Genomic DNA, 21,164 nt, shown 5'->3' on the forward strand with positions numbered 1-21,164 from the left:
AACCTCCTTAGGCTATGAAACATGATGCTTACATTGATAATGCAATTATCTGCTTTTTCACCAGATAACAGTGATTAATTCAGACCAAGATGGATATAATATAAATTAAATTTTAAAATATTCAAGTAATTGCAGTCATCAAACTCAGAGTTAAATAAAATAGCTTTAAGAACAATGAGAATAAAACAACCACATTTTTCTATATGGCTTTGAGGTTCCCAAATGCTGTGGGGTTTTGGTCCAGATAAACAAATAGTAAAAAAGAAGGAACACACAGTGAAATTTTGTTCTTCAGCATTCCTTATCTGAGACTTCATGCAGAAACAAGAGAATAATCAGGTTTCCTAAAGATCTTTTTTGAAAGAACTTCTTAAAATGTTATTCAAAATATTCCAGATAAGATTTATAAAGATTTATAATTTTGGAAGCTTTAATTCTGCTGAATGATCATCTGGGCCTAGGAAAGTAATTGATTACTCAGGTCTTCTGTAACAGAGATTCTGAGAGGTTTCAGGTTATTTTAATCTATTTTAGAATCATGTAGGTCAATGAATCAACCATAAACATAATACTACCAAGTCCACCATCAAACCATGTCCCCAAATGCCTCTCCATCTATGGTACATATTTAAAACACATATGTATTTTAAATAGTTCCAGCCACTTCCCTTATCAGCCTGTTCCAATGCTTGGTAACCTTACTGGTGGTTAAGAAATCTGCCCTTATATCCAATCTAAATCTCCCATGGTGCAATTTGAGGCCATTTCCTCTCATCCTGGCATTTGTTACTTGGGTGAAGAAATGAGCACTACCCTCAATGCAACCTCCTTTCAGCTAGTTGTAGAGAATAAGAATGTCTTCCCTGAGTCTCCTTTCCTCTAAGTTACACAACATCAGCTTCCTCAGATCACCATCAGGTGATCTTCATTATGCTGTTCTCTGGACCCTTTACCAGCTTTGTTGCCCTTCTCTGGACTTGCTCTATTACCACAATGTCTTTCATACCAGAACTTAACAGAGGATGTGACGTGTGGTCTCACCAGCACCGAGTACAGGGGGACAATCGCTGCCCTGGTTGTGCTGGCCATACCTTGCTGATACAAGCTGGGATGCCATTGGATTTCTTGGCCTCTGGGCACACACTGGCTCATATCTGGCAACTTGTCAACCAACAACCCCAGGTCCTTTCTCACTGGTCCTTTTCCCCAAGCCTGGAGTGCTATATAGTGTAGTGCAGGACTCATCACTTCACCTTATTTAACCTTACAGCAGTGGCCTTGGCCCACTGATCCAGCCTCCTCAGATCCCTCTCCAGACCCTTCATACCCTCTAAGAGATCAGTACTCCAGCACAACTTAGTGACACCTGAAAACTGAGAGCATGCTCAGTCACCTCACTCAGATAGTAAGGATGTGAAACAGAACTGGCCCCAGTACTGAGCCCTGGGGAACACCACTAGTGACTGGCCACCAACTGGAAGTTCACCCTGACTCTCTGGGCCCAGCCATCCAGTTTCAGCAGCTAACCTCTGAAGAGTTCACCTGTCCAAGTTATGAATAGTCAGTTTCTCCATGAGAATCATGTGGGAAATAATGTCAAACACTTTACTAAACTCTGGATAGTTAACATCCCCTGAGCAGGTGTCCTTGTCATACAAGGAGATCAGGTTGCTCATGCAGACCTTGCCTTTCATAAACCAATGCTCTCTGGGCCTGATCCTCTGGTTGTTCTGTATGTGTGGTGTGATAGCACTCAAGAGGATTTGTACAAGATGATATGTGCAGGTATAATTCAACCTGCTGGCAAATAAAAACCTTATGGTGCCTTTCAGTGCCTAAAGAGGGCTACCAGAGAGCTGGAGTGGGATTTTTCACAAGGTCATTCAGTAACAAGACAAGGGGGAAGTGTTTTAGACTTAAAGGTAGGTTTAGATCAGGTTTTAGGAAGAATTATTTTCTGGAAGAGTGGTGAGACTTGTAGTAAGTTTTCCATGGAATTTTTGGATACCTAACCCTAAAACTGTTCAAGGTCAGGCTGGATGGAGCTTTGAGCAATTTGGTCTAATGAAAAGTGTCCCTGACATGGTAGGAGGGTGGGAATTAGATGGTCCAACCCAAAGCACTCAGTGAATCTATGATTCTATGAACTAAATCAGAGGTCATTTATGAATCCAAGTAAAATACTCAAGTAGATTAACATATCCACAGTACATATGAGTATAATCTTTCGACGTTTTACATATCTATTTATATTAAAAGGGAGTAATGAATAGCAAAATTAACTCAAAACAAAACACAAAAATATTAGAATCTTAATTTACATTTTGGTATTAAAATTGGTGATGAATCATAAAATCATCATTTTGTGTAAAAGCAGTTAGAAGCTGAAACAATGCCTGGATTTAGGAACACAATAATATCACAAATTAATACTACTAGCAAATGCATAAAATATATATTCCAGGCCTAGTACAATTTGTTTTTCTTTTTTTTTTTTTTTGACAACCACTGAATACAATTTTTATAACAATAACATTTTCCCAGATGTTTACAGTCAATAGATAAAGTTCCATTAGCTACAACTGAACAGATGAGAGAAATTTCATTTAGTGTGAAACATTTACTTAGTTTTACAATAAGGATAATAATTGCACTTTTTCTATCTTCAAAAAATTAAAATTTGTATTGCTTCTAATTAAATGCATCTGCTGTTGAATGTTCCTTTGTCAGAATTTCAAAATGAGTAATACTAAATTATTACAAAACAAGATATGTCAATTGATTGTAAAAGAGTTCACTGTAATTTTCTGTAACCTTGTTAAAGTAAAAGTTCACGTAAACAAGGAACTGTGAGGTTGTATAGAATGCAAAGGCTGCTTATCAGCTAGAACTAATGTTCTTCAGTATAAGCCTGTACATTCCTCTTTTTCAGGTACTTTAATGGCTCAGGTTGCACTCTCTGCATATTCTAGGAATGAAAATGTGAAGAATACCAAAGAGGATATTTAGGTTGTTCACTGTAACTGGGCTTCACTGAAATGAGCACAAAACTGTATGAGTCTGATGATATTTTTGAAGTACCCTGAACTAGCATATAATAATACAAGGAAGTTAAATGCTATGTCCTTGTTCCAGAGTAAATTCTGCCCATATCTGAATTCATGATACTTTCCTGAGGTCTTGATTTACTTTAGTTTCCTGTTAGTTCACTGATAGAATATTATCATATTAGCAACTTCTTTCTTACATACTTATTCTTTCTTTACACACAACAGCAGTTACCTTTGCTGTTTACAGTGTCTCCATTTAATTCTTCCCAAGGTCTGTTGATAATCAAAAAGGGAATAAATGGAAAGTACACTAAGCTAGACAGACAGCCACAATATTTTTAATTTCAAGGTATGCCATTTACAGTAGTAAAAAATAATGATAAAAAACATAATCTTCACCTTCGCAAAATATCTCCCAGATAGTTTTCTTCAGATAGAATGATTTCAGATTATTTTAATTTTCAGTCCATAAGACAGCAAATTGAGAATTTGCCATAAAATTCATCATCAAATGAAAAAAAATGTTAGTAGATTATATTTCCTTTTCCAGTTTACTATCTTCTCTAAACTTAGTCATAGACTTTCTTAAATTCTTACATGTTTCAGAATCCATAATTTTCTGAATTTAATATGTAGAAAGTTATTATTGCCATAACCTTATTTCTAACTGAGGACAGACCATCTCTAAAAACAAAGTTTAAAGAACACCTTTTATTGTATTAGACATAAGAGGTAAGACTGAACAAATATAACAGCTCATCTAGAAAGAAAGGCAAATGTCAAAACACTATGAAAAATATATTTTTATGTGTTATGCGGTAAAAACCAGATGTAGGTTAGGTGAGCCTATCTTTATAAACCGCTGTGTAGACACAGTGGAAAGCAACCACTGAGCCTTGCTGTCTCTGTGATGATCTCAGCATTCATTTTTTCTAAATGAATAAAGTATAGGTTGGGGTGGTTTTTATTTAAAATCTATTTAATATCTCTAGGAGGCAACAAAATCTTATTCCACAGCTTTCTGGTTTTTCTTTCTTTCTTTCTTTCTTTATTTATTTATCGAATTGCTTCTTAAGAAAGAAATAGAATATATGGTTTCAGGTCTCAATTACGTTTTTTTTTTCTTCCTTTTTTTTTTTCCTTTTTTTTTTTTCCTTTTTTTTTTTAAAGACATATTAACATATTAAATAAAGAATCATAGTATGGTTTGAGTTTGAATGGAACTTCGAATATTATCTAGCTCAACCCCTCTGGTGATGACCAGGGACCTCTTCAACTAGATCAGGTTTCTGACAACTCTGTCCAATCTGACCTAGAGTGTTTCCAGTGGACACCTCTCCAGGCAACCTGCTTCAGTGCTTCACCACCCTAACTGTAAAATATTTCTTCCATATATCTAGTCTGAAGATAAATTAAAATAATCATAAAGAATTATGAAAAGACTTCTGAAATACTACTGCCTATTAGTTTCATATAGATGATTTTGAGGAAAATACCACTGGAATTAAGTGCTTACAATAAAACCTTTCTTATAAATATGAAAAACAAGACCTTGCCTGAAACTAAACAGTAAAAATAAACAAAAATAAGCCACAATAATAATAAAAAAAAAAGTATGCATTTCTGAACAAAGTCTGAAACCTCTGGGTGACCGCCTATACTTCCCCTAAATGTATAGTTAACCTGAATCTTAAAATGTTTTTTGCATACCAGAACTTTTAATTTAATCCCCGAGAAAATTAAGCAAACATAATCACTTAAGATTCTGATATCTGAACAAGATTGAATACAGAAAATCTTTGGAATGGAAAACATGTAGCTATTTTTACAGCACAGGCATAAGCCAAAGGACTCCAATTTATAGTTTCTCAGAATATCTTTAGTATAGAAGAATTTCTAATTACTATTTTTCATTTAAATACGTAAATCATTATTTAATTCTTGGTTATTTTGCCATTGCTACTACCTTTGAAATGAAGATATTCTTAAAATTTTGCAAGGCAAGACTAAGGTAATTTTAAAAAAACAAGGCACTCCCACAGATAAGAACAATTAAAACGTACATTTTCCTAGTTTTGAGCATTAATAATTAGGAGGTTTGAAAAGACACTTTGGTGTGTAAAGAGCTAATAAAATAGACCTAGAACTACATACCTTAGGAATTATTCCTGCCTCTTACTCTTTCATCAAAATTATGGGGTTTTTTTCTAAAACTTTGAGAAATTATGATGATGTTGAAGTTATGTGTAGCATAAGTATTGCACAGCTGACAGGGATGGAAGCAACGTTAATGAATATATAACAGGTTATGAGGGAAAAAATCAATGAACTTCAGGGTGCACTGAGCTATAAGACACAATTTTGAAATCACTTAGCTCTAAGGCAAGGTTTGCACACTCTAGTCTATTAGCAGTTCATATTCCCCAAGAATGTATCATTATAGGAAATCAATAGAGGATAACTTCATGCTTGATATTTGGACAAATAAATCATCATAATAAGCATTCTTGTTACCCTGTGTACAGCAGGTGTTCTTGCATGAAGTGAGGAACTTACCAGTATTAGATAAATGGATGCATGCAGCTAAAAATCAAGTGTATGCATATTTAATATGTGCTACAGACAGAATGTCAGTCGAGTGCCTACACCTACATTTAATCTATTTTGTAATATCATCAACTCAATATTGATAGTGATTAAAAGTGCTACTATTGCTTTATAATATGGTAATTATTTATCAGTTGAGACATATTTTTAAAAACAGCAATATCAAATAAAGACAGCATGATAGAATAATATTTTAACTTTAGGGCCCGGAGCCCAAGAATTCCTTTTATTTTTTCATTTAGATATCTATAGATGCTCAGTTTCTGTTACCATTACTATAAAATGCATATTTTCCCACTTAAGTATTGTAAGAGATGAGAAATAAAATATTATTTTACTGCAGTCTCCCAGAAAATAGTCTAAAGACAGTTCTTGTCTTCAAGCCCATAAACTCACACTACACAGGAAGGCATAGTAAGGAAAGTAAGAACAGAGAAAATAATACTTTAACACACTAAGTAGAATAACCAAGACACCAAGTCAGCACTGTAGTGTTTGCAAACACCTGTCTGCAGATATGCATGAACGGGGTAGATGGTGTGCATGCAGAGGATATGCAAATAGAATGCAGACCTTATTTGCAACAGCTAAGGTCAAATTAAGTTTATTTAGGGAAAGAGTGTTTGAAAGCTGTACAGTGTTCCTTGCAGCTGTAATCTCTGGCAAGTTCCTCCCCACAACGTTTGTCCAAGAATAGACTGCCAAGGATAATAGTCATTGGTACTGACTTACTTGCTTTCCCTGTCCCAGATCATCAAATTATAAATTAGATGGCCCTGAGGGGGAGAGCATGAGAACTATTATACTAACAGCTACAGAGGAAAGGTTTTGATTATAACTATCAGAGGTTGATGTAAAATAATTTTTGTGTGGTACATATATTTTCTTTAAACAAGTTCCTAGAACAGTGTGATTCATTATATAATGATTTCTATTTTTAGGAAAGCAGTATTTAATTTTTTCTGCATACCTATACAAACTGGTGGGTTTGGCTGCCAGAAGTACCGGTTTTCTACCTGAATGCAGGTTATTCTCTCATCTCCTTGAAGTTCATAGCCAGGGTCACACTGAAAAATGACAGTGTCTCCAGGTTCTCTTCCATCACCATTTCTAGTTCCATTCATGGGGACACCAGGGTCGCGACAGGCAGTGGCAACAGAACCTAGCAGAAAAATTTAAAAAAAAAAAATTATTTTTGAAGAAAACCCCAGCTTTTCAAACTTTTTTTCCCCCATTTTTGTTAAATTTTTCTAATCAGGAAGCTCTGCAAACTCAAAATTTTCTTAATCATCTAAAAATGTTGAGAAATCATCCAACAATCTGCTACATTTATACTAATTTTTGCTACCTCCCTTAGTTATTAAAATAAAGTGCCTAATTTTTCTTTTGCTTTTTTTTTTTTTAATTCTGTGAAGCACTGCAGTATATAAAAAGGAAACGAGGAGATTTCCTATCACCCTGGGCATTTAGCACTTTTAACTTAAAGCAGTTTTTAATATGAATAAAATTAAAAGCAGAATAATGGCTTCAGGTTTTCCAATAAAGGTATGCTTGTACATGTTTTCAATTCTCCACAATTCTATCGTTCATAGATATATCTATGGTGTAATATTTAGCTGTGACCTTGGAAGTGAATTTCATTGATCACTCATGTCTATACACTTGCAAATGACCTATCTACAATGCTAGACTTTTGTAGTAATAATAAAGAAATCACTACAGAAAACACACACGGATCTAGTCTGAGAGAATGTACAGCTATATGGAATCCATAACTACGTATTATTATTAATATAAAATACAATCAAAATGACTACAAAAATATTTTTAAAAAAGATATTTTCCTCATGATCAACGTAAGAAATATACACAATAATACGCAAGCTTAAGTAAAAAGTAAGTACATCAACATTTATTTCAGTAAATATTATTGCCTACTAACATTATAGAACTGAAATATGTTATACATATTACAAATAAATACCAAATGTCAGACTTGCCTGTGGAACTAGTCCCACTGAGCTCAGCAATCTGTGTAACATAAACACAAAGTGGCAGTACTGAGATTTAATTCAGATGGTCTCTTTCTGGGTAGGTAATACCATCAGACAGCAATCTTTTCATCCAAAATGTGTGTGGGCTTTGTATTTACATTGTTTTTGAAGAGCAAATTTTGGTCTAAATAGTTTATTTTTCTAAAAAGAAAACAAAAAAAAAGCCCTGCAAGTACCTTTCTTTCCAAGATGTACTTAATAAAAAAATAATTTACTCGATTGGGATTTTTATGGGGTTGTTTTTACACATAGGAAATACTGACTATAGGGAAAAACTCCCCACAAATAAATCCACACAAAAAAAATTTAGTATGAACAGAAGCAAAGAGAAAATTTTCCTTCTTAGTCCTCAAATATTAAATACATATTTATTTCAAATGTTTCATAATAAATGAAAGACAAGGTTTTTTTATATTTTCATGCAATTTTTAAAAACTTCTGCATTAGACACTACCATGACTCCTGTTTGTATCTTTAAATATGCTGCGGGGTTTAAATTTAGAAAAAATAGTACTAAAATACGAAATTACTAAATTCACTGGACTGTACTAGCAGATCTTGCAAATGTTTCATGCAAGACAATAAGATAAAAGCTAGATTACACTAGAATAAAATATAATCAAATATGAAAAGGTTCAAAAAGTTCTTAATGCAGGTCAGAAGTAAAAGAAAAAAATCCTTAAGGGTAAACACAGATTGAACCAAGTAGTAAATCTAGTCATATATTAATGTGTATCCCTCCCTGCTGAGAACACAGGACACACTCTATCTTTTGATTGGTGCTGGCCAGTCAGAACAGTCCATATTGGACAGAAACTGTGTTCTGCCCACTTTAATGTTGTCTGCCTTGAATTTTACCATAAACAAGAAAAACACTTCTCTGCTTTATCTAAAACATGCAATTCCAGAAGAATGGGAGCTGATTCTTACTCAGAATTTGCAATCAATCTTGAAGGCCAAAAGAGAGAAAGATGATGGTATTAAACTTGTTATTGTCTATACATCATATTGCTCTTACTAAATTGCATCATTCTGCAAAAAAATTGGATATGACTGAAAAAGACATGAAGGGGCCACACAGGAATTTCTGATACAATCTGTTTGGATTTTTTAATCACTTAGTAATATTTATGCAAATTATAATATGAGGTCTGTGTGCCAAACTTATAACCTTACCCTTATTTGCCCTGTATAGTAGTCATCTTGCATGCTTGCACGCTTGCTCAATCCACCTCCTGGTCTTTTGGCTTTGTAGCCAAATTGATGAAGCATGGATTGGATAAGTGGAGTATGAAATGGGTGGAAAACAGTTTGGTGTGCCAGATTCAAAGAGTGTCCATGATCCAAAACCTAGGCAGGAGCTGATTAGCAGCAGTGTCCCTCAGGGGTGGTTGTTGACTTCAAAATTCATTAAAGATGGGGACAACGAAACAAAGTTAGCTTTTGGCAAGTTTACAGACACTGGAAGATCAGTTGATATGCTTTAGTGCAGGGATGCTATTTAGGGAGGTCTCAGTAGGCTGGAGAAAAAGCCCGAGAACATCTTCATGAGGTTCTAAAAATGAAATTTATCCAGGACAAATTAATCCCTAGAAACAATTTAACAGAGAGCAGCTTTACAGAAAAGGGATGTAGAAGACAAAAGCTCTTCTAGGAACCATGTGTGTAGCAAAAGCACAAACATACTAATCAGAAGACGCAACAAGCTAAACTCCAGCTGTATAAAAGAAAACACTGTCTCACTTCAAGTGTGGTCAAACATTTATTTTCTTTTTTTTTCAGAGGTGTTGTTACGTGTTTGACTGTTTTGTGACCAAGCAATTGGTCTAGAAGTCTCCAGAGGTACTTTTCAACTTTAACTATTCCATTAATATTTTTAAACTTTGCAAATTCACACTAAATGTACAGGATCTAATTTAAAAATAAAACCACTTCTTTAAGACTGGTTTTTGCACTATAATACTAGAATGCAAAAGAAAACTTCTCTGCTCCTATGCCATCATCTGAGTTTAAGACTTTTAGGTAGATGATTTCTAGAAGTCTAACTCTCATTCTTTTCAGTGTTTGTTCAGCATTTTGCAAGCCTCCATTAAAAGTATGAAATCTAACTGAAGGATCTATGAACTGGTTTGACAGACCATGTGAGCTCAACAGGCTGAAAAAAAAATACACTAATTTATTCTGAATGAACAAGATGTAAGAAAGGAATGCCATTAAAAGTAATTAATACACTTTGCTTTATCATAAATAAATAATAATTTATTAGGTTAGATTTGCCTAAAATCTGTAGGAATTTTTGCTTCTATGTTTTCCTTAAAGTGCTACTTAAAGGAAGAGAGAAAAAAAATCTGCATAACACTACTGGTACTATATGATATGTGATTTATTTATTTATGTATTGCATGACATTATCCTCAATATCATCATCAAGATAATAAAACAGGGATGAGTTCTTAGTGAAAGCAAACTTTAGATCTACAACGCTGCTAACTTGGAGCACTTAGTACAATTTTTCACAGCCTTTGGAGATGTGGTAGGGTAAAAATAGAAAATAGCCTTAGATAGTTATGCATACTGGACAATTCAAATATATATACAAGGTTTAGAAACATCTTTTGCTCTAAATTTTTAAGTTATAGCTATATAACAATCTTTTTTTTTCTTTTTCTTGCTGTTGTTGAAAGCAAGAACTCCAGTGTTTCATGTCTTTCACCTCCATGTCAACATATACACATATCCATGCAGAGCATTTCAACAACTAGAACTGACAGATTTAGATTGCAAATTTCAGCTGTTATTTTACTTTACTGGTAATTTTAAATGCTGGTAAAGGCCTATGCAAATAAATTATGGAAGAATATTATACTTTATAATGGAAATAAGTGAGCATTACAGAATTCCTAAAAATGACTGCTACTTTAATCTTCTTATTTTAACTAATTCATTTTAAAAAGAAGAAATGCAGAGAAGGTATCCAGAGTTCCACAACTGCAATGAAATTATGAAATTAAAACATAAATAAATAATTCCTTCATGGCATTTCTGAAAATCATATATCTTGTTTTGTAAGCACATAAGTCTAAATGCAACTTGTTTAATTAGGAATGGGATTAATTTAACTTAATCTTGGCCATGCAAAGCTAGATATCTTATTAATAAGCTTTTCCCCCAGATTCCCTCTGCAATCAGTAGCACAAGGGAGAAACTTTTACTTAAGCTTGGCACTTAACAATCAAATGCACTGGAACAGAAGGAAACACATGATTTTTTTTTCCATTGAGACAGATATCCTGTATTGATAATATATTAAATGTGTAATCAATATTTCAATAATAAATCTGTTGGTAATTTTTTTTATTGCTTGTTGTCATATATTTACAGTAATTTCACGAACACAAGCCGCAGCAATTTGACAAAAATTTTGGTGGAAACCCGGAAGTGCGGCTAATAGTCGGGTGTGGCTAATATGTTAATAATTTTCTGACATTTACAACCCCAGACCTGCAAGCCAGAGTGCCGAGCCAAGCACCTGCCAGTAAAAGCCGGCATTCTGCGCTTGTTACAGTGTTACCGTGTTGCCCTGGCTCCCTGCAGGCAGCTTGGGGGGCGGGGAGAGAGGCGGGAGAGTTCTCTTCTTCCCTCCTCTGCCGCAGCCCAGGGGAGGACGGGGGGGCGGGGGACGGGGGGCGCCACCATTGCCGCGGCCCGGGGAGGAGGGGGGGGGGGGGCGCCGCCATTGCCGCGGCCCGGGGAGGAGAGGGGGGAGCCGCGCCGTCATTGCCGCGGCCCGGGGAGCCGATGGGAGCCTTGCACAGCCATTGCCGCGGCCCGGGGAGGGGGGGGGAAGTGCGCGCCGCCATTGCCGCAGCCCGGGGAGGAGGCGGGGTGCTTTGTCCGTGCCCGCCGCCGCTGCCGTAGGAGCGGGGGAAGCTCCGTCCCTGCCTGCCACCGCGGGGCAGCGTCGACCCGGGGTGACCGAGCCCAGTGGCAGCGGTGGGTGGCCCCGAGCGGCAGCACCAGGCTGGGCCACCTGGCCCCGTCAGCGGCCCCTAGCGGGCCGAGCCTGCACAGCCTTAGCTCAGCCAGTAAACCCCGCCCTCCCGCGGTTCTGTTACTAATTGCACGCGGGTCCTCGCTGCGAACGACAGAGCGGCTTATATTCCAGTGTGGCTTATCTATGGGCAAAAACCGAAATATTTGCCAACACCCAGAGATGCGGCTTATACTCAGTGCGGCTTGTATTCGTGAATTTACTGTACCTCGAAAAGGAGGTGGAATTTTCTTTTGATACATAAATTTGTCAGAATAAGAATCCTCAAACACTTTATTTTTTGAGGGAAAACTTAAAAAATAGTTATGTAAGAAGGAGACTGGAGAAAGATTATCTCAGTACTGTATGTAATTATAGAATTAATACATCGCTGGAGAGTTAGCATATATTACCCATATATTCAAACTGAATTTCTTAATCACAGCTTTCTGTCATGTCTGCTGTAGTCATAAGGCTTTTTTTCATGTGCCTGACTCTAGCCCATCATTACTACTGTTAAAAGCTGTGTATGTTTGCAGGTTTTGGTTTTTTTTTTTTAATTCAGGAACCTCAATCACCGCCTTCAGCATTCCCATGAAAATTTATGGAGTAAACAAAAATTCTGGGAATAATAAAATTTCTGATGTCTTTGATAGTTTACCTGCAATGCAATCTTGAAAGCTTTCTGGAAAAAAAAACCAACAAACAAGCAGGCTATCACAATTCCCCATAAATTTATGTATAAAGCACTAAAGTTCTTTGTGACATATTAGAGCTGATAAAGAAAGAAAACAATTCCTCATATTTTATTATATTACAATAATTGGAAACTTAGGGTTTAGAAAGTACTGTCTTGAATAACTAATAAGCTGTGACTTGAGAATGCAATCCATTAAAGTCCCATTAAAAACATTTTTATGGGAAATAGACAAACTTCAGATGTGTTATTACCTAATATATGCAGCATAATAGGTGTGAGAGTGACTGTGTAGCACAAACCTATGAGTGATCATCTGAGAGCCTTTTCTCCCTAATGAAGATAGAGAAATGCAGAAACCTATTTTATTTTTTCTCTAGGCCCTGCTAGTTTAGAATAATCACACTGCAATCAGTCAAATCATTTGGGTTAGATAAAGAATTAAGAGACAATTCTTGATCAAAAATTCCAGGATGGGGATGAATGCAGCTCATGCTCAAGCTATTAAGTAGGTGAGAGATTAGTGAACATATTAGATATACAGAGCTTGTATGTCTCTCTCCATGATCAGAGTGACAGAAAGTGTTTCAGCATAGTGTTATGACACACTTCTGAGCTGAGTATATTTGTAAAATAAAACTCCAGATTGTGTTTTGGTTTGCAATGGTGCATGGCTTTGGAGCAGATGAATAGCTTTCATTTGGATGAGGCTAAATTTGAAGATACATTACTGAACTATGCCGGAATGACTCTGAACTAAGAATATCTCTGAACAGTGTTGCCAGCAGTGGTTCAGTACCAGCTGTTTCCATCTGTGTATCAGCTCCTCTTAGTTCTTCTGTGTGATGTGCTGACACAGAAATAACTGAAGGACCCACAAGTGAGACTTAATATCTCAGATAGCCATATAGACATATTCTCTAATTTAGGCTTTGATCATGAGATCATCAATCCTCCAGAAAACAAGTGCCATTGCACAGGCAGAAATATTTACTCTGGGAAGTTGTTTATCTTACATAGTTCCTGCTAGGTGACTTGAATGAAGTAGAGCAGAATCTTGTTTAGAATCTTCACAGCCAAACCACGCAAAAAATTCAGTTCCCTTCCTCCCCGGACTTGTTTTTTACTAAGAGCATTCATATAGACAGATTCATATGTTTTGAGCAGTGGAGATGAGGGAATATCCCAAATCATCTCTTTATGAGCTGTACAATACTATGCAAATGCTACTACGGAGCCACAGAAACCATTAAACTTGCATTCATATTCAGAAAATATGTAAACACAGATCTACAAGTGTCCTTTACATGTGGTATAAAAGAATTTTGATACAACTTTTTAATAATAATGAGGCAAAAAAGTATATTTAATCCATAAATCAGAAAATTAAATATTCTAAATTTATTATTTCTGCTTCAAAAGGGGTAAGTTACTGCCAGGATCAAAAAGTTTCTAAAACTTTATAAGCCTAGCCAATTTAATAAGTGACTGAAATATTCTAAAAGGACAGCTCTATTTTCATGCAGGAAAGATACCTAGAAACATAGCATTAAAAGTGGGACAAGGCTATAATAGACTCCACTGATGCTGGAAACAATATAATAAATGTCTTGGGATTTCTTGGCGTTAACAGTGATTTCTCAATTTGATGTTCTAGTGCATGCTGAGTCAAATATAATTAAAGAGTCTGAATCTTAAACCTGGAGAATTAAGGGAAAAAAGGAATACCTTTTCTTTTCTTTTTTTCCTTTTTTTTCTTCCTTCAGAGCCCACAATCATGTCAGCAGCTTCAAACCTTCCAAATTGCAAACTCTTCATAACACATATCATGTCAAAAAAAATATTATATGCTTATTTAAACCAACATATTCTTTTAAACTCCTATCACTTTAAATAAAGGCTTTCTGGTATTGCTGTTTTTTCAAACTCACATCAGCCTGAACCAATCGTGACTGCACCTTCAAAATTCAAGCTGTCTCAGAACCCACATAATACCTTTACCCATATGGACACTGCAGTCTCCCTGAATTTCTAATGCTGTTTGAGAACCAGGTAAGCCTGGTATTTGCTATCTCAAATCCAACCTTCTATAGAACTTTTCCTGAAAAAGAAAGAATAAATTATCCACAGTGTTTTCATTGTCTTCTACCAACAGAGGCACTGCTGATAGCATTTCTTTAATCTATTTTTAACTTTCCTTGCTGCTGTAGATCTAACAGAGATTTAGTAGCATAGTCATTGTAATTCTTAAGTAAATTCTAACCACAGACTCCATTTGTTGATTTTGCATAACTTCATGGATTCTATCTAAGTTTGTCAGTTATTGTTTAAAGATTAAAATGGGAAAATATTAGGAATAAATCACAGAATTTCATTTGGGACAATGCATCCTTTTGACGAAGTTAAACATCTTGCACAACCAGGGTTTCCTATGTTGCATAGGCAGCTCTCTGTGTTAAGGAAACTTCCCCATCCAACCATCCTGGACCAACTCTTGTAGTCACACTTGCACAGCCAAAGCTTGGTCCAAGGCTTCTTCATAGCTACACACCCCACACTCACACAGTCAGAACAAGTTTCCTTACCAGCTTGACCCTGTCTCAGACATCAACTGAACTTGGTTTAAAATTCCTGTTTACTCTGCAACCTGGTATAGTCTCTTTTTGGGGGGATGAATGGGGGAAGAGGGTAACAGTGGACATCAAATATTTTCTTAAGGGTCCTTATCTAATTTTACTATCAGGTAGGTTAGGATTATAGATAGGTTATCAGAAAGGATAGGTTATGGATCTTACTACTAGATACATTACTTTTTCTTATTGTTTTTGGTTATGTCAATTTATACTAGTTGTTAAAACCATCCAAAGGGCTCCACTTCTCTTACCATGTCTTATTGGAAAGCTCAAGAGCTATTTTATTTTCAGTTCATAAGCAATAATCTTTTTTTTCCATTAGTATGAACTCCTCAGAACAGGTATAATTTCTTAAGAATTTCTCTGAGCTTTGGCACTGAGTATAAAACTCAGGCCCAAATAAATAATCTGACATATGGTTTCAGATAATTTCTGAAACTCAGTAGAAAATGGATACTGTGTCTATTTAATCATACCAACAACACATTCCATCTGGGAAGAAGTATTTTGAAAATCTTAATTTCATTTAGATTGCATGTTCAGGGCTTGGAGTTTTTGGAACCTTTTGGTTCTTTAAAGCTTTTATACAAGGTCCATCCCTGTGTCAAACCACATATCCTTTGCATTTACGTGTGCATACAGTGAGATAGAAATAACTTCTCAAAAAGGAGAAATTATGAGAACCTTGGTCTACATACAAGGGCTGCTCATGCAGTGAAAAATCTTACCAATGGTAATTCAGTTCTTAGTAGCATTTACATTAAAAAGATTATTAAGATGATCAGAGGTAAAATATGTTTGTTTCATTTGCTTGGTTGCAGAATATTTTGCAACCTGTTTTGTTGCAACTGTTAAGGATATGGTCGTACAACAGAGAACAGCACTTCTGTTTTACCTTGTATTTTAACTGAAATCTCCTGAAAAGAGGGGGAGATTTTTCCTAAATTTTTTAATTTCAAAATTTATATATATGCATTATAGCTCTATAGTTTCAAAACACCAAGAATATTTTGATAGTTCTTAAAGATATGGCCAAATCTTTAATGTATCTGAATTTTTTACTTTTTAAAAATTTTTCCATTAATTCTTTTTATTTGTTTGTTTGGGTTGGGTTGGGTTGGGTTGGGTTGGGTTGGGTTGGCATGGCTTGGGTTGGAGTAGTGTACTATAATGGATAAGTTTGACGTCGATACAGATTTGCCTCATTATTTCGTAATATTCTATCCATACACTTGAATGTCATTACCCTGATCTTTGCTAAGGCAATGATTTTTTTCTGTTGCAGTATTATACTATAGTCACTTGAAAAAAAAAAAAGAACACTGCCAAAGAATAGCTTCTGTTTTCTTCAGCATTATACAGATTACATCTTATCAAAATAACAACAGAATATATATGAAAATAAAGATTTTTAAAAATTTTGTGAGCTTTTAAAATTCATCTGGTGTAGATGAATTTTATCTCGGACTGCATGTCAGAATATGTCCAGCTCATAATTGAAGACACCAGCCCAAAAATAATTTCTTCCACATCTTCCACATTCATACACATGGGACCAAAAGATGAGCATTCATCAGCCAAGAGTCTTTTCTATATCTGTCAATCATATCATCAGGCAGATTATTGGAATGTTGGAAAGAAAAAAATAAAATTTCCTTGACAAAATAATAGCAGCAAAGTTTCCCTTTTACATTACTATGTTACAAAATGGCTATCCCTGGACAGAAATGGGGTAAGAGAGAAAGTAGAACAGACAATGAGCTGAAAAATTTGGAGTCAACTCCATTGTAGCACGGTGTTTGCACTACATTGATGGTTGGAATTGATGATCTTAGAAGTCTTTTCCAACAATAATGATTCTATTACAGATAGATGATATAGATATAGATAGATAGATAGATAGATATACAGATATAGATAGATGATATAGATATAGATATAGATATAGATATAGATATAGATATAGATATAGATATAGATATAGATAGATATAGATATAGGTATAGGTATAGGTATAGATATAGATAGATAGATATAGATAGATATATAGATATAGATTATAGATATAGATGATATAGATATAGATATAGATATAGATATATAGATATAGATATAGATATAGATATAGATATAGATATAGATATAGATATAGATATAGATATAGATATAGATAGATATAGATAGATATAGATATAGATAGATATAGATATAGATAGATATAGATATAGATAGATGTAGATTAGATCTAGATCTAGATCTAGATGATATAGATATAGATTAGATGATATAGATGATATAGATGATATAGATGATATAGATATATATTTATGCCAGTCCCTCTAAAAATTACTTCTCTCTATATAGATTTCTGTGTGTCACAGTCAATCACAAGCTTACAATAAAAACTCCTAGCATTTTCCTTTCCTTTGTTATGGATCACATACATTAAGATATGCACTTATTTTACACTCAATGACTAAAAAAGAGAGATGTTCAACTGAGAGGAGGATAAGACCTTGGAGAAACAGAAGATAATTCTCAAAATATTTGTCTATCCTGTACATTTGTGAACTCTACTGTAATCCGAATGTAGGAAAAAGGTAACTGTCCTGAAGACGTACCTGTACTTGAAGGAAAGATCCCATCACATATGTGCATGTGCATATATCTATAAAGGATGGCACATGACTGATAAACAAATGAAACTAATGATACTGAAAATGATGAAGAGAAAATCTATCTCCAAAGTAGCATTAAACAAAACCAGAATTTCTCAGTGACAACAGAGAGCAGAATAACTGTGGCATCTAATTTATCTACCATTGAAAAATGGCTTCGCCACTCATGTGATTGAATGTCAATTCCACACTTCTGTCATCTATATAAAATAATTAGCAATTTACCATTTTCAAGACTTCTGCAAAAACAGTTCGATATACTATTCTCCTCTGTACAGAACTTATTGTAAAAAGATGAACTCCATGTACATTTAAAGATGTGCAACATCACCTGTATGCGGTTTGGCAAAAATAAATCTCATAAACTTCAAATGATGAATTTGTCTGTCCAACAGTATTTAATTTAATTTTCTGTATAAGGTTGCAAGTAAGGACCTCTGAATAATCAATCTAGTATATGAATTCAGAGACTAATTTTCATGGTGAAATCTTCACAAGACAAGTGGTTTGGGTTTAGTTTCTTTGTACATAGAAGACAAAACATGGTAAGTCTTGGTCCTGTGCAGTTTTGTTCACTTATTGGTTGCAAAAGAAATACAAAGGAAGGAAAGCTTAATTGAGATTATACTCCTTATCCAGTAAATGGAGTCACATCATTTTGGACCCAAAACAGCATAAAGAAGCAAACTATATTATTAAGTATAGGTTATTTGATCATCAGGCTTCCTCATATCCTCATTCTATGATTTGATACTTTGAATAAAATCATGCAATTGTGTATGTGGATATAGACCAAATTGTAATGCTTCTCTGTTGGTGTCACACCTAAGTATTAGGAAGGTACCTGGTACAAAAAATAGTATGATCTGTACACTTTTGACAAATTTTTAGTGACTAATACAAAACGGAAAATAAAATACATACTATTAATTAATCTTCAAAGCATCTTAGTTGAAAAAATTTCAAGGATTTCTATTATTGCATAAATATTTTGCAGGCTGGTGCTGTATTTTGATCATTAGTTGACTTGAAAGAATTAAATGAAAGAAATTGGATTAACCAAAGGGGGAAAAAAAGAAGTTAGAGAACTTTCTCTGAAATAAAAAAGTAATTTTATTTATAATATTAAGAACGACACAAGTATATTTTCACACTTGCAAACTACTTTTCTGTATACACAATTATAAATATCTGTAATGGACTTCTTCTGCAAGTAAAATAATTCATCAGAACTGAAAGTTTTATATGCAAAACTTAAAACAGAGTGTTCAATTTTATTATTCTGTAAAAGAAAGCATAGTATCAGATTTTTCAGATTCAAAGAATAGCTTTCCCACATATAGAATTTAAATATAAAAGTAAAATATTGAGACACACAACATTCAAAATTTGGAACCATATCAGCTTAATTTCTCTGAAATGCCATGTCACAAGTCAGGCAAAGTCAACTTTACATCCATAAATTTAGGACAGGTGAAAAGACTTTCTATTCATACAAATCAAAAAGCTTTGGACAAACTATATTGCATGGGGTTTAAAATCAGGAATTTCAATCATAAATATAATTAAGTTACTTTTATGGTGACATGGCAGAGAGAAGGATTTTTTAATCTATAATTTTAAAATTACACAAATTTCTTTTGATACTTCCTTTCAGCTTTCATTTTTTAATGCTATAACTCTAGGTCTCTCTAGCTACAAGTCATTACCAAGGTATTTTGCAGGGAAGTTTTAACTCATAGTGTTTGCTTGCATAAAATTCACATGCCCTCTATGCAGCTGAACTAAGAGATGACATCTACTAAGAAGTTATTGTCATTTACAAACTTGTGACAGGAATGACATTTTTGTCATAGAAGGACATAAATGGTCATCCCTTTTACTAATATTTGCTTCTTAAAAGGAAGGCAACAACAGATAGAAGGAAACAAACCTATTAAATGGTTTCTTTCTTTTAAGCCTCTTGATGCTAAAAACAAAGCACACCCACCCTCACTCCCAAAATTCAACCAAAAAAAAAAAAAAAAGAACAAAACAAAACAAAAACAAAAAAAAACCCACAAAACCAAAGAAAATGTATACAAAAACCACCCTCTGCAAATCTAAAACAAAACCACTAAGCTGAATTTACAAGTGTGGACATCCACAGATATTTCTGACAGGAAAGTAGTCCTCCTGAAATCTCTAAATTCAAAGGATTCGACTCGAAGTTGAAAGAAATCAGCAAACCAGAGTGTGAAAAATATTTTAGATTAAAAGTACTTCCTGCTATGGAATAGACAAGAGGAAGAATAAATCCTATGTTAGAGACTTCAGAAAAGTGAAAAAGTTATGTTAGGAAGTGATCTCTATACCAGCAGCGGTAGGAAACAACATTCTGAGAAAGAAACTAGTAAAATCCCCCATATGCATTTGCAAATCACCTTCAGGGTAAATATATAAAAAGTGGAGATCTTTATTACTAGAAAGCTGAAGAAAAGAAAAAAAAAAAACAAAAATACAGGAGGATGTTCAGCATCAAAAGAATCTTCCTAAATGTAATTGTGGCTAATAGTTCTGTCTTTGAACAAAAGAAATTCCACCAATCAACAAGAAGAAGATAGCAAGACCAAAAGAAAGGGGGAAAAAAAAAGAAAAACATTGAACACAAAACATTTAGAAGACACTGTCGCTGTAAATCATAAATATAGAATGCTGACTTGTAAGCATTTAATCATCATAGTAATCAATATAAGAAATACGATGCATTATAATGCTAGACTGGAAATTAATATTGTCAGACTTAGGCCGCGCAAGCAGATATCTGCCTCAAGTGTTCTAGGCTTTTTCTATAGAGCATAGAGGCAAGTAATTCCAAAGGGCTATTCACCCAGTCTTAAAATAAGGATGAACAGCTGCAGTTTGACAGTAAATCCAAGCATTTTAAGGCATATCCTGTTATATAAGAAATTTCTGTCGCATGGTATAAAATACTGCTACAACATCTATTTACAAAACCTTCCCAATACTAAAAAGATAATTCCAGTTTATTTTTGCACTAGTTGCCTTATAATGCTCTGAAAATTGTTCTATCCTGTGTGATGTTTAATTAGTCAGAAATGTGACTGCGCTCTGAGATCTGAGCAGAATGCATTCTGTAATGCTGAGTGACTCAGTAAGTGCAGATATTAGTGGTGAAATAATGGTCTACCAAAGATGAATACAGATCCTTCCTTCCTGCATTAAAGATAAATGGCACCTGAAACGTTAAAGTTAGCAGAGAGAAAACTTTCCTGTAATAACAGATTCAAAGGCCATTGAAATCTGTGGAAAGGATCTGATTAACTTCAGTGGGATCTGATATGATATTACAGTAATTTCACGACCATAAGGCGCACCGGACTATAAGGCGTACCCTCTGGGAGTCGGCAAAATT

General features: G+C 34.7%; 1 protein-coding gene across 3 annotated transcripts in view; it reads right to left on the minus strand.

Annotated features, from left to right (window-relative positions):
* LOC116996510 (CUB and sushi domain-containing protein 3-like) overlaps window positions 1-21,164 on the minus strand; it is a 614,657-nt gene that overhangs the window by 184,423 nt on the left and 409,070 nt on the right. For all 3 annotated transcript variants that reach the window (XM_033060271.2, XM_033060262.2, XM_033060252.2), the window contains one exon: window positions 6,628-6,819. In XM_033060271.2, the coding sequence (XP_032916162.1) occupies window positions 6,628-6,819 (192 nt within the window). The remainder of the gene's footprint in view (window positions 1-6,627; window positions 6,820-21,164) is intronic.

The sequence above is a fragment of the Catharus ustulatus genome, chromosome 1 (assembly GCF_009819885.2).
Source record: "Catharus ustulatus isolate bCatUst1 chromosome 1, bCatUst1.pri.v2, whole genome shotgun sequence".
Taxonomy (NCBI): domain Eukaryota; kingdom Metazoa; phylum Chordata; class Aves; order Passeriformes; family Turdidae; genus Catharus; species Catharus ustulatus.